The sequence below is a fragment of the Bufo bufo genome, chromosome 11, assembly GCF_905171765.1.
Source record: "Bufo bufo chromosome 11, aBufBuf1.1, whole genome shotgun sequence".
Lineage (NCBI taxonomy): Eukaryota > Metazoa > Chordata > Amphibia > Anura > Bufonidae > Bufo > Bufo bufo.
This window is the reverse complement of record NC_053399.1, coordinates 83502991-83528721: the sequence shown is the minus strand read 5'-3', so window position 1 is coordinate 83528721 and position 25731 is coordinate 83502991. Positions and strand designations below refer to the sequence as shown.

Below are 25731 nucleotides of genomic sequence, written 5' to 3'. Positions count from 1 at the left end.
CTTGTTTCACAGCCCTGGAGTCAGACAAGTGTAATGGCTGCACTCAGTGTGTAGACCAGGAGTCGGCAACCTTTAGCTCTCCAGCCGTTGTGAAACTACAACTCCCAGCATGCCTCATTCATTTCTATGGGAGTTCTGAGAAGGGCAGAGCAATAATGCATGCTGGGAGTTATAGTTTCACAATAGCTGGAGTACCGTAACCCCTGGTAGAGACCCTTATGCGTCTAAAAACGCTTGATGACCTCCATTGTGAATCCGTTTTGCTACAGCCATATAATATCTGTGTTTTGTGTGGCACTGCAAGGGAACGGCCACGCGTGGCTTAAAAGCTGTAAAGTTGCACACGGAAAATCCGCCACATTTTCAGTAGCAGTGACCTCAACATGCTTCTGACACGTTTTCTGTGAGAAAATGTCGCAGATTTCGCCCTTTGCCATGCCAAGGGTGAAATCCGTGGCCAACCCCGCAGAATTTCCGCAACAGAATCTGCATCTTTTGGTTACTGCGGATTTTCCGGTGTGGATAATCCGCAGGGGACTCGTCACACATGGCCGTACTATAGAGGGCATGTTCACATCTGCATTGGGGGGCCTGAATGGACACAAAACGGACCCCATTATAGTCAGTGGGGTCTGTTCTGTTCCATTGATTTCAGTTATGTGCCAAATCCGGCGCTTCCGTTATTTTCATCGCTCTCCTCCTCTAACAGAGCAGAACAACAGAAACAACTAGCGGCGCTGAGAACGTTAAAGGGGTTATCCCATGATTAATGTGAAAAAAATGAAAATCCTTTATCATATAGAACCAGCCCTGTACCTTCCATAGATCCCGAGATCTCCCCATTCATTGCCCTCCTAGATTTATATCGGTCTGCCAGCTCAAGGGGAGTGTCCTTTCTGCTGCAGCTAATCAGGGGTGTCCTTCCTGCAGCAGCCCTCTCAGGAGGCAGTTGAAGGATAAAACTGAGCATGTGCGGCCATCTTGGAGTGTTGGACAGAGAAATAAGGAATAGAACAAACAGCAGGTGGCGCTATACAGATACATTTTATTGAATAACTCAGCGGCTATGCTAAATGTTTAATTACATGCAATTACAAAAGTATTCAGATCCACGTGCTGGCGGCGTCTGTCCCGTATAAACACCTCATGGGTGACCGATACCATGCTTGCCAGGTTCCACCTAATTACTATATTTGAAATTTATGTTGAGAGTGTAAAAAAAAAAAAAAACACTAACGGAGGTCTATATATGTATTTTTTTTCCCCTTTTTGTTTTAGGAAGAATCTTCGAGATTTTACGGCTCGGTATGTGAATTCCCCTGTTCTCGTCTTTTTAAATTTTAGTGTTTAGCTCTCGTTAAGGGTAAGTTCACACGCGGCAAATCCACTGCCGGATTTCAACTATGGAAATTCAGCAGCCGGTTTCTCTGACAACCGCCACTGCAATAAAAAGGCCAAAACGGGCTGGTTTTCAGGTGTCCTCACCTGCGGGATCACAGCAGGTCTTCCGTTGCGCGTTTCAAATCGTGAAAGCCATGGGTAATACTGGCAGCGCAAACTGATTTCCGTGCATTTAAAACCCACGGTGCAAGTCCATTTACAGCGCATTTTTATTTTTGCAGCGTGAGGATGACATGTCATCCACCTGGCGTCTACTGTACGCGGCAAAATTAATTTCTGTGGGTCCGCAAAAAAATAAAAATGTCCAGCGCACAGATATCACCCATGTGGTCGTTCCACAAATTATAGGACGTGTCCTATTATTTTCCATATTGTGGACATAAATAGTAATGGAAGCGAGAAAAATGTGGACGGCACGCGGGAGACGTCCGTATTTTGCGGACCACCATATGGACATGGTAAAGTACATGAGACCTTACCGTGCTGCTGCTGACTTATGTGCGGCAAATTCTCTGCTTTGTACAGTAGCAGCCGAGTGGATGTGATTTAAAGATATCTGACCCAAATGCTGCCAAAATCCGCAGCAGATTTTTAAAGGGGTTGTCCGACCCGGAGGGGTCTCAGGCAGAACCCCCCAGAATAGCCGGACCTGCAACTCTCCTCATGTCAGCATCCGGTTTGACACAGGTTTAGGCCTCCTGCACATGGCCGTTTTTTTCCCCCGTTTACTGGTCGTTTTTTGCGTTCCGTATACGGAACCATTCATTTCAATGGTTCCGCAAAAAAAAACGGAATGTACTCCGTATGCATTCCGTTTCCGTATTTCCGTTTTTCCGTTCCGTTTTAACATAGAACATGTCCTATTATTGCCCGCAAATCACGGTCAGTGGCTCCATTCAAGTCAATGGGTCCGCAAAAAAACGGAACACATACGGAAATGCATACGTATGTCTTCCGTTTCTGTTCCGTTTTTTGCTGAACCATCTATTGAAAATGTTATGCCCAGCCCAATTTTATCTATGTAATTACTGTATACTGTATATGCCATACGGAAAAACGGAACGGAAAAACGGAACAGAAACGGAAACACAACGGAAACAAAAAACGGAACAACGGATCTGTGAAAAACGGACCGCAAAACACAGAAAAAGCCATACGGTCGTGTGCAATAGGCCTTATGCGGCTGCTGCAGCCAGTGGGAGACAAGTCATCTCTGGCTGCAGTGGCTACATAACCATATCAATCTGGATGTTGTAGCGAGGAGCGCGAAGAAAAGAAGCTGGAACCCAGAGGCGGGAATCGGAGAAGTATGCCTTCCGCAGGTCCGGCCATGCTGAGGGTTTCGGATGGACAGGCCAAAAATCTTTAAAGGGGTTGTCCGCTTTTTTTTTATATTGATGACGTATCCTCAGGATAGGTCGTCAATATCAGATCGGCGGGAGTCCGACACCTACGCCTGATCGTTGCCTTCTCTTCTCTGTTTACCGGCTCGCCATAGCAATTGTGGCGCCAAACAGTCTAATTGCAAGTATGGTGTCCCCATTCACTGCATTGGGACGCCTCCTGTAGTATGCCGTGAATGGGGATGCCATACTTGTAAGTACACTGCCATTGCTGGCGGCGAGCAGAGAAGGCAGTGCCTTCTCTTCAAACAGCTGATAAGCGGGGGAGTCGGATCCCCGCCGATCTGATATTGATGAGGATAGGTCATCCATAGTAAAAAAGCATAAAAATCCCTTTAAATCTACAATTTATGCTACATATTTCTTCTGCGGAATTCACCCTTTGCAATGCACAGAGTACATTTTTTTAGGATCACCATAGTAATGGCTCGTGCTTAGGATAGGCTATTGGTATGGAATCGTCGAGGTGCGACTCTCGGCATCCCTGTTGGTCAGTGTGATGGGGCAGCAGTGCCCTGACGAATGCTGTGTACAATGAATACATTTAATAGCGGCAGTGCTGCGTATTTTACCCAGTACCCTGCACTGCCCCATCAAAATGTATGTGACGCCAATATATACATACCAGTGTAAATGATGACGCCGCCACAGCAGCGCTTGTCGGTGTGCCGCTGCCTCTTCAAACCGCCGCGTAGTCTTCTCGCCTAGTTTGTCAGTCACGAAGGAGGAGGAGGATGCTTCTTGGCATACTTAACTGCTCATATAAGATTTTCTACATAAGGGTCCATTCACACGTCCGTTTTTTCTTTCCTGATCTGTTCCGTTTTTTGCTGAACAGATCTGGACCAGATCTGGACCCATTCATTTTCAATGGGTCCTGAAAAAAAATCAGACATTGAGCTGTCCGTTTTTTTCCAGGACCCATTGAAAATGAATGGGTCCAGATCTGTTCAGCAAAAAACGGAACAGATCAGGAAAGAAAAAACGGACGTGTGAAAAAGGCCTAATGGAGCAATGGATTGCTCCCGCACCCCAACGATCAACTGTTTGAGGAGGTCGCTGTGCTCTAGTGAACGCTACAGCTTCCTCGCAGCTCACCAAGCACAGCGCCGTCCATTGTATAGTGGTTGTACTTGGTATGGCAGCTGTGCCCCATTCATTTGCATGGGACTGAGCTGTGCCTAGGCCATGTGATTAATTAAATGTGACCTCACCGGCTTAGGGTAAGCCGCGGCGCACTCCCGAGTGCTGTGGCCTCCTCAAAGAGCTCGGGGCCCGGGAGTCAGACCCCCACTGATCAGATACTGATGACCTATCCTGAGGACACTTGGAAAATGCTTTTATGTTTAAATATATTTTAAAGACGTTTTGGTGACACGGTCAGGGGTCCAATCACAGCAGTCCCTGTTTCCCGATCGCTGTTATTGGTCACTCAGATCTGAGTGACCAATCGCAGCGCGTCCTGCTTGCTGGCAGGGAAAAATCACACAGCACAGCTCCGATCTCCTCATTCTGACAGTTAGGGTCCATTTGCACGTCCGCAAAATGGGTCCGCATCCTTTCCGCAATTTTGCGGAACAGGTGCGGACCATTCGTTTTTGATCGGGCCGTAATGTGCTGTCCGCAATTTGTGGATCCGTGAAAAAACACTTACAGACGTGTGAATGGACCCTTACACTTCAGGAGATCGGAGCTGCGCTGCCCTGGTCTCCTGTCAGTGCCCCCAAGTGAATAAACGACTCACAGTGCCGCAAACACAGTCAGTTCCTCTGATACCCCATCCTCTAACTACCCTTCCTCCCCACAGAACTCAGTGGGTTAATTGTTTTTAGATTTTTTTTTTTTAATAGTGTAAAGTATAAAGGGCAGTAGGTAGCTTAAAATAGTTGAGGTTGAGAAGAATAAATTGTATAATAATAATAAAAAAATATATATATATATGTATGTATGTATGTATTTTTCGCCTTATAAGACGCACCTGCCCATAAGACGCACCTAGGTTTTTTAGGAGGAAAATAAGAAAAAAAATTTTTTTAACCAAAAGGTGTGCCTTTGGTGGGTTTTGAACTAATGGTGGTCTGTGGATGATGCACTGTTATGGGGGGGATCTGTGGATGGCACATAACGTATATAGCATCTTATGCTATATATGTGTCATCCACAGATATCCCCCATAACAGTGTCCCTGTGTACGGTAAATAGTGACCCCAATACAGGGGGTGGAGGCTGGCAAGTGGTGTTGAAATCTCGGCGGGGCCTGGTGCAGTCACTGTACTCTATTACACCGGGCCCCGCACACACCAGTATTCATATGTAAACTGTAGGCAATTGATTTGTAAACTGTAGGCAATTGATATGTAAACTGTAGGCAATCGATATGTAAACTGTAAGGTAGCGCAATCCGCGTAGTACTCACTATGAAACGCCCGTACTAGCAGGCAGGCTGGCCAGTCACTCACTTCCTCACGCGCCTGCTCCGCCTGCTTCATTAATAAAGTGGGAGGAGCAGGCGTGTGAGGAAGTGAGTGATTGGCCAGCCTGCCTGCTAGTACGGGCGTTTCATAGTGAGTACTACGTGGATTGCGCTACCTTACAGTTTACATATCGATTGACTACAGTTTACATATGAATACTGGTGTGTGCGGAGTAAAGTGACTGCATCGGGCCTCGCCGCGAGTAGCCGGCCTCCAGCCCTTCCTTCCTTCCCGCTGATACATCGCAGCCGGTAAATAAATGTCAGCGTTCGCGCATCTTATGGGGCGAAAAATACGATGTGCGTGTGTGTGTATACAGTGGGGGAAATAATTATTTGACCCCTCACTGATTTTGTAAGTTTGTCCAATGACAAAGAAATGAAAAGTCTCAGAACAGTATCATTTCAATGGTAGGTTTATTGTAACAGTGGCAGATAGCACATCAAAAGGAAAATCGAAAAAATAACTTTAAATAAAAGATAGCAACTGATTTGCATTTCATTGAGTGAAATAAGTATTTGAACCCCTACCAACCATTAAGAGTTCTGGCTCCCACAGAGTGGTTAGACACTTCTACTCAATTAGTCACCCTCATTAAGGACACCTGTCTTAACTAGTCACCTGTATAAAAGACACCTGTCCACAGAATCAATCAATCAAGCAGACTCCAAACTCTCCAACATGGGAAAGACCAAAGAGCTGTCCAAGGATGTCAGAGACAAAATTGTAGACCTGCACAAGGCTGGAATGGGCTACAAAACCATTAGCAAGAAGCTGGGAGAGAAGGTGACAACTGTTGGTGCGATTGTTCGAAAATGGAAGGAGCACAAAATGACCATCAATCGACCTCGCTCTGGGGCTCCACGCAAGATCTCACCTCGTGGGGTGTCAATGGTTCTGAGAAAGGTGAAAAAGCATCCTAGAACTACACGGGAGGAGTTAGTTAATGACCTCAAATTAGCAGGGACCACAGTCACCAAGAAAACCATTGGAAACACATTACACCGCAATGGATTAAAATCCTGCAGGGCTCGCAAGGTCCCCCTGCTCAGGAAGGCACATGTGCAGGCCCGTCTGAAGTTTGCCAATGAACACCTGAATGATTCAGAGAGTGACTGGGAGAAGGTGCTGTGGTCTGATGAGACCAAAATAGAGCTCTTTGGCATTAACTCAACTCGCTGTGTTTGGAGGAAGAAAAATGCTGCCTATGACCCCCAAAACACCGTCCCCACCGTCAAGCATGGGGGTGGAAACATTTTGCTTTGGGGGTGTTTTTCTGCTAAGGGCACAGGACAACTTATTCGCATAAACGGGAAAATGGACGGAGCCATGTATCGTGAAATCCTGAGCGACAACCTCCTTCCCTCTGCCAGGAAACTGAAAATGGGTCGTGGATGGGTGTTCCAGCACGACAATGACCCAAAACATACAGCAAAGGCAACAAAGGAGTGGCTCAAGAAGAAGCACATTAAGGTCATGGAGTGGCCTAGTCAGTCTCCGGACCTTAATCCAATCGAAAACCTATGGAGGGAGCTCAAGCTCAGAGTTGCACAGAGACAGCCTCGAAACCTTAGGGATTTAGAGATGATCTGCAAAGAGGAGTGGACCAACATTCCTCCTAAAATGTGCGCAAACTTGGTCATCAATTACAAGAAACGTTTGACCTCTGTGCTTGCAAACAAGGGTTTTTCCACCAAGTATTAAGTCTTTTTTTGTTAGAGGGTTCAAATACTTATTTCACTCAATGAAATGCAAATCAGTTGCTATCTTTTATTTAAAGTTATTTTTTCGATTTTCCTTTTGATGTGCTATCTGCCACTGTTACAATAAACCTACCATTGAAATGATACTGTTCTGAGACTTTTCATTTCTTTGTCATTGGACAAACTTACAAAATCAGTGAGGGGTCAAATAATTATTTCCGCCACTGTATATGTATATGTATATATATATATATATATATATATAATTGTGGGGATTCGCTCTGGTAGACAGGGTGTGCGGACGCAGTACAAAGGCAAGTTACCAGTCCTTAAATCAAACTTCCGTGTTTATTCACACATAAGGCAAAAACAAAACGTCACTTTGCAGTCTTGGTGTCAGTTCACACACAATGGAAAGTCCACATAGCAAAAATCACCTTGTTGGCAGTTCTGCCTCCAGCAGCCCATAGCAGACTTTTAGGGTGGGGTCTGTTTCCCCTACTACACGGGTCTCAGCCCTCCAGCACGGCACAAGACTCAGATCCCAGCACACACACACTTTGCTACTGAGCCCAGCCGTCTTTTAAGGACCGCTAGGTGCTGCCAAAACCCGGACCGGCACTTAAAATCCAGTCTAGTGTTTGACCCCACCTGGCTGCAAATCAGCCCAGCAGCACACGATGGGAGGAAAATACCTGTCCTCCCAGACCATACCCTTCACTGTGTGACTAATATAAACTTTCATTGGTGGCGCAGTGCGCCCGCCCCTCTCTCTTCTTATTGGCAGCAGCGGCACAGGGGGGAGGGAAAGAGACTCCTTCTCGCCCGTGCTGCTGAGGAGAACACGGTACGCGCACTGACAATTATTGGTAATTAGATAGTTTTAGTTCGCCAGAGTACTGGCAGTTAGCTAGAAATAGTTTAGGCATTAAAAAAAATTAAAAAAAATGTAAAAAAAAATTTATACAAAAATAATATATATATGTATGTATATACAAAAGTTGTAGTTTGCATTATATAATATGGCTGAGCGTATGTATACGGCAGAGGAGGAAGACGCATTTATCTGTTCTGATACAGAAAGTGCAAGCGAGACAGAACTTTTTTAAATTTCGTCATCATCCGCTAACACTAGTGATGACAAGCCTGGCACTAGCGCTATTGACCCCGAATGGATGCCCACAGAGTCATATGCTCCGTCTGTTCCAGAATTTGATTCCGTCACAGGCATCCGTTATAATGTTATGGGGTTTATTGCGTCCATACAGCAGTCGACAACCACATATGGGGTGTTGAGTTTTGTTTGGCTGTTAACCCTTGCTGTGTTACAGGAAAAAAAATTGATTTTGCCCCCTTTCACACAAGCGAGTTTTCCGCGCGGGTGCAATGCGTGACGTGAACGCATTGCATCCGACGCTGAATCCGGACCTATTCATTTCTATGGGGCTGTTCAGATGAGCGGTAATTTTCACGCATCACTTGTGCGTTGCGTGAAAATCGCAGCATGCTCTATATTCTGCGTTTATCACGCAACGCAGGCCCCATAGAAGTGAATGGGGCTGCGTGAAAATCGCAAGCATCCGCAAGCAAGTGCGGTTGCTAGGAGATGATCGGGATGGGGACCCGAGCATTATTATTTTCCTTTATAACATGGTTATAAGGATAAATAATAGCATTCTTAAAGGGGTTGTCCGGGTTCAGAGCTGAACCCGGACATACCTCCATTTTCACCCCGGCAGCCCCCCTGACTTGAGCAGTTCATGCTCCGATGCTCTCCTTTGCTCTGCACTAAATCGCGCAGGGCAAAGGCATTTTTTGGAGATCCGTTGACCTACCGGGGCTCTCCATGGGGCTGCCAGGAAGCCCGGTGACGTCACCGGCACTGATGGGCGGTATTTAGCGCTGCCCTAGCCAGTAACATGGCTAGGGCAGCGCAGAAGCCCGCCCATCAGAGCCGGTGACGTCACCGAACACACTGCCGGGTGGAAGTTTCCGTGCGGCAGTGTGTTATTGAAAACAAAAGAGCCCTGGCCCTGCGCAATTTAGCGCTGGGCAAAGGAGTGCATCGGAGGGGGGCTGCCTGGGTGAAAATAAGGGTATGTCCGGGTTCAGCTCTGAATGCGGACAACCCCTTTAATACAGAATGCTAAGTAAATGAGGGATTGAGTGGTTAAAAAATATATATATATTAAACTCACCTCAGCCACTTGTTCGCGCTGCCCGCCTTCTCTTCTCTTCTTCTTCTTTGATGACCTGGGAGGAAAAGGACCTTTGGTGATGTCACTGCGCTCATTACGTTATCCATCACATGATCCATCACCATGGTGATGGATCATGTGATGAGCGCAGTGATGTCACCAAAGGTCCTTTTCCTTCCAGGTCATGAAAGAAGAGAAGTCGGGCAGCGCGAGCAAGTGGGTGAGGTGAGTTTAATTTTTTATATATATTTTTTTAACCCCTTCATCCCTCATTTACTTAGCATTCTGTATTAAAGAGGACCTTTCACCGATTATGACAATGTGAACTAAGTATACATACATGGAGAGCGGCGCCCGGGGATCTCACTGCACTTACTATTATCCCCGGGCGCCGCTCCGTTCTCCCGCTATGCCCTCCGGTATCTTCGGTCACAAAGTTATGGTAGGCGGAGTCTGCCCTTGTTCTGCTGTAGCGCTGGCCAATCGCATTGCAGAGCTCACAGCCTGGGAGAAAATAACCTCCCAGGCTGTGAGCTCTGCGCTGCGATTGGCCAGCGCTACAGCAGAACAAGGGCAGACTCCGCCTACCATAACTTAGGGACTGGAAACTCCGCCTACTATAACTTAGTGAGCGGAGATACCGGAGGGCATAGCGGCAGAACGGAGCGGCGCCCGGGGATAATAGTAAGTGCAGTGAGATCCCCGGGCGCCGCTCTCCATGTCTGTATACTTAGTTCACATTGTCATAATCGGTGAAAGGTCCTCTTTAAGAATGCTATTATTTTCCCTTAAAACCATGTTATAAGGGAAAATAATACAATCTACAGAATTCAGTGAAGAAGTCCGGGTTTGGGTCTGGGTACCACATGCCGATTTTTCTCACGCGTGTGCAAAACGCATTAAAACGCTTTGCACTCGCGGGGAAAAATCGTGCATTTTCCCGCAATGCACCCGCAACGCCCATGTGAAAGAGGCTTAAAACATCTTTTTTTTGGTTTAAAAAATGCTGTTATTGTGTAAAACCGTAATAAATAAGAAAAAGTATACATATTAGGTATCGCCACGTCCGTAACAATCTGCTCTAAAAATGGCACATGACCTAAATCCTCAGGTGAACGCTGTAAAAATAAATAGATAAAAACTGTGCTAAAACAACAAATTTTTTGGTCACCTTGCCCCATAAAGTGTTAAAATGAATGATCAAAAAATCATATGTACCCAAAAACGGTACCAATTAAAACTTCAACTCTTCCTGCAAAAAACGAGCCCCTGCACAAGACGATCGGCAGAAAAATAAAAAAAAATATGGTGTTCAGAAAATGGAGACACAAAAACATAATTTTTTTGTCAAAAATACTTTATTATGTAAAACTGAAACAAAGAAAGTAAACATTTGATATCATTGCGTTCGTAACAACCGGCTCTATAAAAATAGCACATGATCTACTCTGTAGATGAATGTTGTAAAAAATAAACAGTGCCAAAACTTGCCTCATAAAAAATGTAATATAGAGCAATTAAAAATCATATGTACCCCAAAATAGTACCAATAAAACTGGCACCTTATCCCCTAGTTTCCAAAATGGGGTCACTTTTTTGGGGATTTTTTACTGTAAGGGTGCATCAGGGGGGCTTCAAATGGGACATGGCATCTAAAAACTAGCCTTCCAAAAACCATATGGCGCTCCTTTTCTTCTGCGCCCTGCCGTGTGCCCTTACATCAGTTTACGACCACATATGGGATGTCACTGTAAACCGCAGAATCAGGGTAATAAATATTGAGTTTTGTTTGGCTGTTAACCCTCGATGTGTTAAAGAAAAAAAAGGATTCAAATTGAAAATCTGCCAAAAAAAGTGAAATTTCAAAATTTGATCTCTATTTTTCTTTAATTCTTGTGGAACACCTAAAGGGTTAACAAAGTTTTTAAAATCAGTTTTAAGTAACTTGAGGGGTGTAGTTTCTACAATGGGGTCATTTATGGGGGGGGTTTCCACTATGTAAGCCCCACAAAGCGACTTCAGACCTGAACTGGTCTTTAAAAAGTGGGTTTTAGCAATTTTCTTAAAAATTTTAAGAATTGCTTCTAAAATTCTAAGCCGTCTAACGTCCTAAAAAAATTAAATGACATTTACAAAATGATGCCAACATAAAGTAGACATATGGGGAATGTTAAGTAATAAATATTTAATGAGGTATCACTTTCTGTTATAAAAGCTGAGAAATTGAAATGTTGAAAATTGCGAATTTTTCTAAATTTTTGGTAAATTTGGGATTTTTTTCATAAATAAAAATTTATGACTATCATGAAGTACAATGTGTCACGAGAAAACAATCTCTGAATGGCTCGGATAAGTAAAAGCGTTCCAAAGTTATTGCTACATAACGTGTCAGATTTGCAAAAATCAGTCTAGTCACGAAGGTGCAAAATGGCCCGGTCATTAGGGGTTAATCTCGTGAAAGTTTTTGTTTTGTTTCTTAAGGTTTGTTTTTTCTTTAGTTTTATTTGTGCAGAGACTTTTAGCTGTTACTATGTCACTCCAGATTGGCCTTCATACGGTGAAATAAAGCAGCTGGTTTGCCGGGCGTACATATAAGATAGATGTTGGCCGTACAGTCTCTCCCAACTTTATAATACACCGCCACATTTGGCTCGGCAGAATGTACATGTTAATTTATTCGGGAAGCGGAGATATGTGGCTGCCAGACACATCTGGCACCACCTATGTCCAAGCAAAACAGAGTCTGGTCGGCAAAGGCCCGTGCATCACGTCAGGGGGGCCATCGAGCTGTATTGTCAGGGGACCCGCTGATTAATGTAAAAAATGAAAATCAGACGTCCTATAATACATGACTATCTCTTTCTAACTAGGACCAGCCCTGTACCTCACATGGATTCAGAGATCTCCAGATTCATTGCTCTGCTAGATTTATTTCAAGCTGATAGGTCATTAGTATTAAAATTCTGGAAAACCCCTTTAAGGACTACATGAATAGTACCGCTTACACTGACCTGCCTACACCCCTACGCTGTGCTGCCATAAAGCTCCACTGGATCAGATTGTTGGACTCGCACATAATCGAGAGGACCTCATGCGGAGCTCATGAGTCCTCTCAATCGATTTCACTGGAATTTTGCACCGGCACAGCATAGGGGTGGGGGGTATCGGCATAAAAAGTATTGATTGGAGGTCATCGGCATAAAAAGTATTGATTGGAGGTCGGTGGAGGTCATTTAGTACTGCAGGTGGTAGTGGTAAATTGAAATGACTGACTTACAGAACTATGTAAAAAAAAAAATCTCCCCCAAAAAAGTTTAAAAATTAATATTGCCTCTGTAATCACTAGAACTAGTTTGAATGTTGTTGTTTTTTGATCAGCGTGCTTTACAAAAAATGGGCTAAAAAATGATACCATGATACCAAAATTGGTACCAGTTAAAACATCAACTCACATAGCACCATCAATAAAAAAAAATATATATACTATGGTCCCTGGATGACTCTACATAAAGAATTTTTTAAAGTGGTGTCATTGTGCAAAAGTTGTAAAGCATAAATAAAACACTACATACGTTTTGTATCGCTCTAATCCTCGACCCAGAGGATGAAATGAATGGTGAATGTATACAACAACAACAAAAAAAAAAACAATGGCAGAATGTTTTTCCAGTCCTACCCTTCAAAAACATGTGCATGTGTCACAGAGTGTCATTAGGAAGTTGTTGTTATGCAAAAAACAAAGTTGCTACATTGACAAACGAAAAAAGTTTTGGCCCTTTGCATGCAATGGTGAAAAAAAATTGAAACAAAAATTGTCTAGACATGAAGGTCCAAAATAGGCTAGTTACTGGTTAAAGGGTCCTGCAAACCTACCTTGAAGAGGACCTTTCACCGATCCTGATGTTACAATGTAAGTACCTGGCAGTGTAGGGCATATTGAGGAGATGTGATATCGCTTATTTCTTTTTTTGCAGATGGGCTGCTCCATTCCCCCGTTGTGGTTTCCCACCCTGCATGCTAATCCATACCATCGGTACCGGGAGGAGGATGCGGCCGTGTTTCTCAGTGGTCTTCTTCTCCCTGGCTGTGAGCTGGGTAATCACAGTGGACAAGAGGGGCTTTTTTTCTGCCTGGCTGTGAGCTGGCCAATCGCAGCTCAGGAGATGCCCCCTGAGAAACGCGACCGCCTCCTCCTCCCTGTACCGATGGTATGGATTAGCATACCGGGCGGGAATCCAGAACGGGGGGGACCGGGGCAGCCCATTGGGAAAAAAAAAAAAGCAATATCACATCTCCTCAATATGCAATACACTGCAAGGTACTTACATTGTAATGTCAGGACCGGTGAAAGGTCCTCTTTAAAGGGGTTTTCCGGGTTCTTAGCTTTATCCTCATTTTCACCCAGGCAGGCCCTCTGACATGAGCATCGGAACATTTCATGCTCTGATGCTCTCCCTTGTCCTGCGCTGAATCGCGCAGGACATGTGCTGTGTGTGTATATTTTTTACACTGCTAGGCAGAGGCTTCTGCCTAGCAGTGTTCCCGGTGACGTCACTGGCACTGATGGGTGGGCTTTAGCGCTGCCCTAGCCGTTTTTACAGGCTACGGCAGAGCTAAAGCCCGCCCATTAGTGCTGGTGACGTCACCGGGCTCACTTCTAGGCGGCTTTACCCATGGAGAGCCCGGTGCATCACTAGATCTCCAAAAAAGCCTTTGCCCTGCGCGATTCAGCGCAGGGCAAGGGAGAGCATCGGCGCGTGAAATGCTCCGATGCTCGTGTCAGAGGGGCTGCCTGGGTGAAAACAGGGATATGTCCGCATTCAGCTCTGAACCCATACAGTGCCCTTAACTGATAACCTATCCTCTAGATAAGTCATCAGTATCTGATCGGTGGGGGTCCGACACCTGGGACCCCCCTCTGATCAGCTGTTTGAGAAGGCACAGGCGCTCCTGTAAGCACAGTGGATTTCCCTAGGCCATTGATGTCATATTCATTGGTCACATGGCCAAGTGAATGGGGCTGAGCTGCGATACCAAGCACAGCCGCTTTACAATGGAGTTTTTTAACTTTTTAAAAATGTAGCGCACTAGGTTTTAAGTAGAAAACATTCAGATTTACTAACATACGTCTTGTTTTCCTCTACTTCCGATTTCCTGACTGCTGCAGCGATGTAAATATTTAGCTTGCTCTGGAGTTGCCATGGTAGCGTCAACTAGAGTAACCTTTCCAAACTATGACTTTCACTTAGAAAAACACATTCATAAAAGTAGAGGTCACTCGACGGTATTCAGGATATCGGAGGACGGAGGGAAAACCAAAATAAGGTGTATATTAGGAAACATCGTTATTCTCAAATCTGTTTAACATGAATTGCTATATGTTACACACTATGGAACCCCTTTAAATTGTAAGTGTGCAAAGTGTGGGATATGTCCATAGGGTCCAGTGCACTTTTACTGTGTGGCTGACCTCCTGTGAACCACTGGATTGCATCATCACCGATCATATCTCTCCCCTGACATCTCCACCCCCCTTGATTTGTCTGTATGTCCTCGCTGCTCAAGATATAATTTCTGCCTAATCCAAGAGACAAGAAGTGCAGGGGTATTATAGGAGTCCCTCCTGTGATTAGCTGCCGTTATAAAACTCCCCTGACTCCTAATGTGTCTATAATAACTGTGTGCAGAATATCCAGTGTATCCTGAGAGATGCAGCTTCACACTGCTCTCCTGCTTCTTGTAAGAGCTGATAGAAAAGCCTATCTCAAGCAGCAGGCAGGGGAGACAGGCTGAAGCTGTGTCGCATCGAATAGGAAGTGAAACCCTGCAGTGACCCTATGTCACTGATCCATCACTAGCTGAACGTAATTTGATGAAAATCCACTCCAGGGGCATGATGGGAAATGTAGGGTATATATATAGAGAACCATAATTGAGGGGGAAGGGGGGGGGGGAACGACAAAGATTGGAGACAACTTGTAAATGACACTTCAACTCAGCTCAGGCATGCTCAACCTCTGGCCCTCCACCTGTTGCAAAACTACAACTCCCAGCATTCCCGGACAGCGTACAGCAGGGCATAGTGGGAGTTGTAGTTTTACAACAGCTGGAGGTCCGCAGGTTGAGTATACTGTATACACAGCAGCCTGGGGGGGTGAGGGGAGCGCTCACATCATGAATACATTGGATTCATAACTATGAGTCCGCTGTGTCCTTCCAGAGCTCCCATTAGGCCTCATGCTCACGGCCGCCTGTATTTTGCAGTCCACAAACTGCGGCTCCGTAAAATATGGATACCGTCCGTGTTGCATCCGCTTTTATTGTGGACTCGTTGACTTCAACGTTTCCGTGGTGTGCATTTGTGTGTTTTCTGCATCCGCATGTCCGTTCCTCAAAAAGACAGAATATGCCTGCAAAATGCAGACCACAGACCCATTTAAAGTGAATGGGGCCACTAAAAATAAAAATGCGAACGGCACACGGACCGCGTCCGTGATTTGCAGAATGCAAAATGGATACGGTGGTGTGCATGAGGCCTTAGTCAGCACAGAATATTATTTGTCACCTGTTGACTTATAAAGGGTTCTTTTGGGGTATGAAACCTGCTGACAGCCTATAAACAGGGACCCCACAAAAGGACTGATAGGGGGTCCCTGCAGCCGGGCTGCACATTTCAATGGTATTTATCACTAGGGGAGCACCTTTACCTTAGCGGCTACAACATTCCCATTATAGAGAACACCTGCTCCCATGATGGGGTTGGGGGTAGGACCTGCCTGTCGGCCCTTTTCTTACTACCCCTATCCCCCCCCAGTTGGCATCATGTCCTCTTATCACCAGTACGGATAAGACCGCCATGCCGTCTTAAGGATTCTCTGCATCCGCGCTCTCTCCGTCCTATATTTCACTTCCCTCCTGTCCTCAAAGCCTGAGGCATTTTCTGCATCAACATCTGTTGCAGAGCTTTAGTGCCGTTACCACGTGAGAGGTCCTTAATTATTAACCCTGTGTGGTCAGAAGAGGTACGAGCAGCGCCTCCACAGAGCCAGGAATAGCCAAGTACCCTATAGAGTTAATGTGCAGGAAATACTTGGAGAAATGGGATTTATTCATAAAGCTTGAGAAATGGTGGGAGAGGAGCAGCGTGTGAATGTGTTAGGCATAGCCGCCTATCTCCGTCTGTCTCTGTGTGGTCGTCCGGTCTGCTTAGGACTGCCGAAAGGGCATCGAGACTGGGGCACAATGCCGCACAATAGAATATTTTTGTTTCTCATTTTGATTATGGAAAAGGGGGACACCGTTTTATAGCGCCATAATAGGGGTTTCCTGCTGGGAAGGCCACTGATCACAGGGATCGTTATTCCCCCGGTGGACAGGTGTGACCGGCGCTCCTTTGGGATTTGTGGGACGGCTAAATACAACAGTGATAATAAAAGTGAATGGAGCGGTGGCCAGGCACTTGCACTACAGCGCCGTTCCTGCAGAGGACTCGGGGACCCCCCAGTCTCATTCTCAGCAGTCGGACCCCCCAGTGATGATGCATTTATCACATAAGCGGTGGGCACGCACTTGCACTAAAACTCCATTCCCGTTCTCGTTCTCAGCAGTCGGCCAATTTCATGTCGCCTGCCACCTATACAAATGAATGGCCATCCATGGGTTCATCACGTAGAGGAGGGTCATGAGTGGGGTTCCTGACACGCCATGTGGAAGCTGTCGTCCTAAGAACTCTTGGCGGCCGCCAGTAGAGGTGATCTGTATACCGCCATGTACTGTTGATATTCCCTTGATCAGGAAGTGCAAACAGGTCAGTCCGGAGTGTGAGTGGGGGGTGTTTTAGGAAAAATCTTCCCCCTCCTTTCGCTTTAACTAATCATGGCTGCGGATATAATAAAAAGCAGCTTCTTTGTGGGGGGTCTCCACCAGGATAGTCCGGGGGGCACAAAGCCTCTGAATCACGCTCCATATTTTATTATATTTACAGGCAGACAAAAGAGCACACCACAATGCACTGGAGCGCAAGCGCAGGGACCACATCAAGGACAGCTTTCACAGCCTAAGAGACTCCGTCCCTTCACTCCAAGGCGAAAAGGTGAGCTGAACATCGTAATCGGATGTGTGATATGTAAGGGTTAGGCTAGTTTCACACCTGCTGCTGTCCGCCGGGCAGGCTGTTCTGGCATAGAAGGCCAGGAATTGGCCAGACAAAAACCGTTGCGTGCAGTCGTTTTCGTCCAGCCGATTCCCAACAACGTGGCCGGTCTTCTGGGGTCCGGTGGGCAGTCGGCAGAATAGGGAGAACTCCAGCAGGCTGCTGTCTGCCGGGACAGCCTGCCGCAGATGTGAAACTAGCCTTAGCACTTAGATCTTAGAGGACATGTCCCCTCTCCTGACATCCGTTTTAGTGACTACTTGCATTCCCCATGTAATAACCATTCTGGAGCATCTATTCTTACGACTCTATGATCTTCCATTCCTTTTTTATTCGTAGTAGAAGTTTATTAATGATTTGCAATCAAGGTTGGTGGATATTACCAGTTAGTCTGAGAATATCCAGTCAGTTCTGCTGGTGTCAGACTGTGCACGGACACGGCCCCAACTGGTTACACTCATCTGAACCTTCATTGGAAACTGCTGGCATTTCATTCATAACTTGTGGATGGAACAACACAGCAATAGATGCTCCAGAATGGCAATTACATGGGAAATGCAAGAAGTTACTAAAACAGACAGAGGTGACAATCAGATGGTATTAGGCAGTCAGCAGTTTTGACCCGTCCCGGTGATAGGGGGAGCAGTGAGCATAGCTGGGGCGAGGCTGATGCAGATTGCATGACCACAAGTGCCATGGAGGCGGTCGCCCTCCGCTCTGTGCACTGAACACCTCGTCAGCCCCTCCCCTCTGCTGTGAGTGACAGCTCTCGCTGGTTCCTGATTGGACGAAAAGCTGTCACACAGAAGAGCGGGGCTGGCGGAGTCTTCAGGAGCACTGAACACATGGCGGGACTAAGAGTTGGATTTTTTATTTATTTTTTAGTCCTACAACCTGTATGATCCTCGCCCCAGGTCTGGCTTACACTGCTCCCCTGTCACCTACATGGCGCGGTCAGCAGTATTGAGGGGTCAAACCTGCTGATAGACTCGCTTTAAACCCCAGAAGCTTTGATTTAAAATGCGGGTGCAACACTTTTATATTTGAAGTCTGGGAGCAGCATTGAAATGTGTAGTTCCTGGTTGGGTCTGTGTGTAAGGGAGGTGGGGGGAGGGGTAGGATGCAAGTAACGGCAGGAGTCAGACAGCACGCTTTCTTTCGTTTTCATTTTACAATCATCGGGAGGGGTTTGAACAAACACGCGATCATTCCTTCCACTCCCGCCTTCCTGTGTCTTAATTAATCTGACAGACATTAAAGGGGTTGTCCAGCTTTTATTAAGTGATTGCCTGTCCTTAAAATGAGCCATCATTAGCGGATCAGCATCTGCCCAACATCTAACACCCCTGCCGATCAGCTGTGCCGCCGAATCTCCAGCACTGACTCACGGCAGTCAGTGGTATCTGTGCTGCAGCGATGGGCTGTGTAGTTTTGGCGCTGGACTTACTCCCAAACAGCTGATGGGTGCGGGGTGTCAGACCCCTGTCAGTCCGCTAGTGATGGCCTCTCAGTGTAGGCTCGGTGTATATGCTAGGAGAACCTTCCGCCATATACGCCAAATATCTGCATCCCAAATATCTGCATCCCTTAAGGCAGGTTCTCCATTAAATTGGTGTTCCGGGACCTAGTGCGTTACACACCTGTCGGAGAAAGTTTGTAATATACTTAACCACTCTGAAGTTGCGTGGATCAGCCACATGGGAACCGGGCCACGTGACACCCCTCTTCTGAAAGTCCTAGATTCACCGACGTCACATCCTTTACTACGTTTTTGGCCTGGGCTTTGGCTGGGATGTCGTTCTGCTGTGGACCGGACCAGAACTGTAGCTCTCCCTGGTCCAAGCGAAGATGAGATGGATTCCGGATTTTGTGTAGGCGCCACGAAGAGGAATAGTTCTGGTCCGGCCCATAGCTCAGACTGGAAACCTGGTAAAGGGTGCGACCACAGCGGAAGCTGGATTCTCAGAAGAGGAGTGTCGCATGACCACGTTCCACGCACCTTCGGAACAAAGTATATTACAAACTTTCTGCTGCAAGTGTGTTCTGTGTAATTAAGGTGGCTTTGAGGGACTCGCTGGGTCCTGGAAAACCCCTTTTAACACTTTTTTTTTTTTGGATTACGTCTAGGTAACAGTCTATGGACAGGTTGGTATTCGTTAACTGAACGGTATTGGTCTAGTGACAACTTTTTCATTAACTTAGGAGGAATAATGTTGATAAAGGTGATCAGGTGTAACCCTTTTACTTCATCCCTTCAAGGCTTCACGGGCTCAAATACTGGACAAAGCCACAGAATATATACAGTATATGAGAAGGAAAAATCACACACACCAGCAGGACATCGATGACCTAAAGAGACAAAACGCTCTGTTAGAACAACAAGGTATGGACGTGTATTCCAGGAGGTTCACCAGGTCCATCCGGAGGTTTCCACCCATTAATAGTGGGGATATCTCCAACGATGCAAACCACGTCTGGACATGTCCCCTACTCCAGGGCTGCATCACAAGCATCTCCTCCAGTCTAGTAGTGCTCAGTATTGGGGAGGGGCAAGAACCCCAAAATAGCTGTCCACTGATGGGTGTCTGTGGTGTGGCTGATATGAGATAGTCTGTAGTCAGCACCTTAGGGTGCCTTCACACATTCATTTGCATCTTTGCCTCCCATGGACCATTGCCCGTAAATAAGTCTTTATACATCAGCTCGGTCTCCCTAATGAGTCTCCCAAGGACATGGGACAACCCCTTGAGGGTGCCTTCGCACACCGCACACTTCTGAGGCTGACAACCAGAAAGTCACGTGCCAGTGAATCAGATGAATGGAACTCATTTTCAGTTTACGGAAATTTCTGCAGAATAGTTTTCCACGTGTGAAGGCCCCCTTAAGGTTATGTGGCCCTATTTGTGGGACCCTGAATACGTCTGGGTTAGGCTAGCTTCACGCTAGAGATCCGGCAGGCTCTGTGGATCCAGCATTGCCGGACGCTTCCTGAATGCCCTATAATGGAGACCGGCCTCAACCCGGTAAATATGCAGAGAATCGGCTGGACAAATATTGCTGCGCCAAATCTCTTGACGCTGGTGTGAAGCTAGCCTCATTCAGTGATACGATTATTACTTCACGTAGGCCGCAGCTATGCTTTGATTGGCGGCACAGTTTGATCGTGGCTCAAACGTTCAGCCATTGTAAAAACCAGGGTTTTTTTTGGGACAGGGCCACCAACCTTTAAAGGGGTATTCCATTGTAATAATTTTTGGGTTTCTGTTGTGTTTCACCAATCCCACATTTTTGAACATTTGCCCTAAGGTCTCAGAGGTCCATCACTCACCGTTTGATCTGTCTTTACAGTCCGTGCACTGGAGAAAGCGAAATCCAATTCTCGCCTTCAGTCGAACTACTCCTCATCGGACAGCAGCCTTTACACCAATCCCAATGGCAGCACCATATCCGCCTTTGACGGAGGATCCGACTCGAGCTCAGAGTCCGAACCCGAGGAACCCCAAAGCAGAAAGAAGCTACGGATGGAAGCGAGTTAAGCAGACACAAGCAATAAAACCAGCAGCCTGTACCGAGCTCCTCCACGTCAGGCCCTCCTTCGCCCGTAAATAGGCCCTGTTCAGCTCCTCTAAGGACTTCTGCCTAATGTTTTTGTTTGTCCAACGCCGCCTTTCCTTTCCCCCCTTATCAGTGAGTTATCGGACAGCATTTTTCTTTTCCCCTCTATATCCCCCCCCCCTATATGTTATTTAAACCTCCTTGACACGTCCATGCTCGCCATTATACAGATCTGCACTTGGCGCGTCGTCACTGACGCGTTATTACCCGCAATACTTGTCTGCAGTTTGACCTTCGTACGACAGGTATCACAAGGTGAAGAAAGCAGGTTGGGGAAACCTGAAAAAACACCCAAATACGTGTATTTTATATATATATATATTATTTTTTTTTTACACAGAGTCATTTACGCTTCCATTAGGATCAGTTTTGCAGAAAAGCGGAGGTGTTGCCGCGCCACGTAAGAAATTCCAAGTACTTGGTGCTGCTGCCGGCGACCTCCTGGGTGATTATTAGCATTAATCTTCACATTTCTGAATCCATTTGAAAAACGCTTTATTTTTTTTTGTGCATTTTTTATTTTTATTTTTTAAATTTTATTTGCATTTCTTTTCACGTACATGAAATGTCTTCAAATTGGGAATGTATTGGTGGTGTCCACTCGTGGTCTGCACAAGGGGTTTGGGATTCTTAGTATTGATTCGTACCCTCCGGCCCCCGATCTGTAATGAATCCTGTTCTGCCAAGACCGATATTGCTGCATCCATGGGATCCTATCGAGCAGCGAACGCTGAGCGTCGCCCATTGTGACGCTCCGGAAGCCCCGGCTTCAGAGGGGTCCTCAGACTTTACCTGTATTATACTACTACTTGCATCAAGAAACCTGAGATTCGACCAACTTTCAAATTGAAAACCATTTGTGTGTGTTTCTGTATGTATTTGCCAAATTAAATTTTGTTGTATGTGACAGGAAGTAGTCTTGTGTAGTGTTCAATGCAGAGTATCCGAATGCCGACCGGAGTGTCCTCAATGGGAGTCTATAGTCACAGGCAGCCCACCCCCTACTAGTACATCATAGCTCCACTCAATAGAGAGAGGGTTGTTTAAAGGGCAGTCCCCCAATATGGTCTGATCTCCTTCCACAGTCAGATCCAGAGCAGGATGATCGGCTGATCAGTGATCGGCGACTTCTGTAGTGTGAAGGGGGCAGCCGCTGACTTTGTGCCGTTTGGATATAGATATAATCCCCCCCCCCTAAGCTTTTTCTGGTATTAGACCATATTAGGGGATTGCTGTTTGAGCAGTTGCCCATATGTCTTGTAAAAGTCTATTCCAAACTACAGCTTTATGTTGATGTTATTTTTTCCAGTTTGTATTTTTTCTTTATTTTGTCTTTTTGGAGTGTTTTACATCGTGATGTATTTTGTCTGTGAAATCCGCCATTTGCTAGAGGAGGTTCCCTTCTTAAAGGGGTTGGCCCATCTGCACCTATATGCTGTCAGTGTCAGATGGGTGCAAACCCCACCTCTGGGATCTGCTCCGTTCTAGAAAGCGGGGCCCCTGAAGTGACGGAGAGCCGCGCGCTCTTCATTCATCACTATGGGAGTTCTGAAAATGGCCACTAGAGCGCGCTCCTCTATTTTCAGAAGTCCCATAGACGTGAATGGACAGCGCACAGTGCAAGCGCGGCCACGTCTCCATTCACTGCCACGCGACTGCTGGAACTAGCTGAACCAATGCTCGCAGCGCAGTGAACGCAGGGTGGCCACGCATGAATGGCTGCTCTGTGCTCCCTTCAGGGGGGGTGTCCCAAGTCTGGGACCCCGTCCTATCTGACATGGATTAATATCCTAGTGATACGCCATCAATGTCCCAGATGGGAACTTTCTGTATCATTTAATGTGTATGTCCACAGGGTTGGAACTGCTGTGCGTTTCCCATCCAGTTTTGCGGTCGGACCATCCTCCATAAGATACCGTAGCCGTGAAGTGGGTGAGATCTAAAATTTCTGCCCGGAAATGTTTAAATCCACAGCATGTCCATGCCTGTTGCGGACTTCACAGGGAAGTGAAAATCCGCCATCATACGCTTATGTTGCGTATTTTGCTGCAGATTACACACGGAAAATCGTAAAAGAATATTCACCTTTCCGGTCTTTCTGCTGCTCCTTTGGCGAGGCTTTGCTGGACCCCTGGCCGATTTCAGATTACTAGCCCCTTCCAGTGATGTGTAGTGTTGACATGTGAGTGCTGCAGCCATTCACGGGTTTCAGCGGTCAATGGGTCAACACGTCATCGCTGGAGCTTGAAGTATAGGTATTGGTTGGGGAACCAGAGAAGTGTCGGCACGGGAGCGGCAGACGGTGAGTGTGCGGCATTGCAACTGGGCTCCACTGAAGTGAGTGAGGCTGAGCTGTAATACTACACACAACCTGTAGACCGGAGTGGCGCTGTTTCTGGAAGCAGCAAGGTTTTTAAATTAAATATTATTTCATGCTCATCATGAAGACTGAATAACACTCCACGCTGCATAGGAAATCTAAACTCTTTCATTGCCCAGTTTGGCTCTTCACCGTGACCTGCCGTTCATCACCGGATGCCATTGACTATAATGGGATCTGGCTGCTTTCTGGCACCAATGTATGCACTGGTCTTTGTCTGGGCTCAAACCTGGGACTCATGCCGGAAAGGCGACAGATCCCATTAAAGCCAATGGGGTCTGGCGTTGAATGGCAGTATTTGGCTGGGCCTGATCCAGTGAACTCCTGCATGGGTTAAAAGGAGGTGTGAACCTACCCTTATTCAGCTGTATTAGGGGTTATCCTACAGCTCTCCCATACTACTGAATGCGAAAGATGCTTAGTTACTCCGTGTCGTCCCCTTGTTTCCATTACACAACCTGACAAGCCAGAGTGACAACCCCTATGGGAGTTGTAGTAGTGGCCATTTTGGCCGTCCCAGTAGAGGACTATTACTTGCTGGTAGGGGAGCTCTCTGCCCTGGCCATCTCCGTACGGCATAGGAATATCAATTCTGGAAAATAAATGAAATGTGGTTGTTCTATATATCGGTATATCTAATATCCTGTAGTATGAGGTGCGCCGTAATGTGACACACAAGCAATGAACTTCTACTGGCTTACAAATCCTCCATTGGAGTCCGCTATTATATAGCATCGGATGAAATCGGTGGCAGCTATTTTCCATTGTAAGTCTGAGAGGACATCCCGGTATGTGTGTCCTACCGGCGTGCATGCTTGAGACCTATTACTTCTCCTTCCACATAAGGCAGCATTAGGCTAGATTTGTGTCTAGTTGTCAAACACTCGGTCACTGCAGGGTTTTTATTTTTACTTTTTATTTTTTTCATTTTATTTTTTGGTCTGAGCGACTAGAACCACAACTGCCTAAGAGGCGGCCGAGCTCGTCGCTTACATCGTTATTGGTTTGATGTCGATGAATAGATAAATTCTCATTTATTATTTCTTTGCACACATGAAATTCTGTGCCCAGTACAATGATGACACTTTTTATCTTTTGTCCCCCCCCCCCCCCCTTCTTCGAAATACTAGGTATATTGTACATAAGCCCAATTGGCCGTCTTCAATTAATGTTCACCTTTACAATAAAACTATAAATAAAATCTTATTTTATCCTTCTAGGACTGCGCTTGATTTTCTTTCATGGTTACGTTGAGCGGTGTGGGGGCCATCATTTGGTGCCCTATGGGAGGTCTCCATATGTCTTTACATAGAGATATACACTCACCTAAAGAATTATTAGGAACACCTGTTCTATTTCTCATTAATGCAATTATCTAGTCAACCAATCACATGGCAGTTGCTTCAATGCATTTAGGGGGGTGCTCCTGGTCAAGACAATCTCCTGAACTCCAAACTGAATGTCAGAATGGGAAAGAAAGGTGATTTAAGCAATTTTGAGCGTGGCATGGTTGTTGGTGCCAGACGGGCCGGTCTGAGTATTTCACAATCTGCTCAGTTACTGGGATTTTCACGCACAACCATTTCTAGGGTTTACAAAGAATGGTGTGAAAAGGGAAAAGCATCCAGTATGCGGCAGTCCTGTGGGCAAAAATGCCTTGTGGATGCTAGAGGTCAGAGGAGAATGGGCCGACTGATTCAAGATGATAGAAGAGCAACGTTGACTGAAATAACCACTCGTTACAACCGAGGTATGCAGCAAAGCATTTGTGAAGCCACAACACGCACAACCTTGAGGCGGATGGGCTACAACAGCAGAAGACCCCACCGGGTACCACTCATCTTCACTACAAATAGGAAATAGAGGCTACAATTTGCACGAGCTCACCAAAATTGGACTGTTGAAGACTGGAAAAATGTTGCCTGGTCTGAGTCTCGATTTCTGTTGAGACAAATGGTAGAGTCCGAATTTGGCGTAAACAGAAAGAGAACATGTATCCATCCTCTGATGGCTACTTCCAGCAGGATAATGCACCATGTCACAAAGCTCCAATAATTTCAAATTGGTTTCTTGAACATGACAATGAGTTCACTGTACTAAAATGGCCCCCACAGTCACCAGATCTCAACCCAATAGAGCATCTTTGGGATGTGGTGGAACGGGAGCTTCGTGCCCTGGATGTGCATCCCTCAAATCTCCATCAACTGCAAGATGCTATCCTATCAATATGGGCCAACATTTCTAAAGAATGCTATCAGCACCTTGTTGAATCAATGCCACGTAGAATTAAGGCAGTTCTGAAGGCAAAAGGGGGTCCAACATCGTATTAGTATGGGGGCACTAATAATTCTTTAGGTGAGTGTATACGTTCCATTGTTTCTAGGGGAGATTATACCAGTAATGGT

The 25731-nt window shown here is 46.1% G+C and overlaps 1 protein-coding gene across 4 annotated transcripts in view; it reads left to right on the top strand.

Moving 5' to 3' along the window:
• MAX (MYC associated factor X) overlaps positions 1–21502 on the top strand; it is a 31448-nt gene extending 9946 nt beyond the window's left edge. The window contains exons 2-6 of one of the 4 annotated variants that reach the window (XM_040411809.1): positions 1279–1305; positions 17164–17271; positions 19459–19476; positions 19591–19714; positions 20680–21502. In XM_040411809.1, the coding sequence (XP_040267743.1) occupies positions 1279–1305; positions 17164–17271; positions 19459–19476; positions 19591–19714; positions 20680–20867 (465 nt within the window). In that variant the 3' untranslated portion in view covers positions 20868–21502. The remainder of the gene's footprint in view (positions 1–1278; positions 1306–17163; positions 17272–19458; positions 19477–19590; positions 19715–20679) is intronic. The other 3 variants (XM_040411811.1, XM_040411810.1, XM_040411814.1) reach the window with 3 other exon arrangements.
• Positions 21503–25731: the final 4229 nt, after the last annotated feature.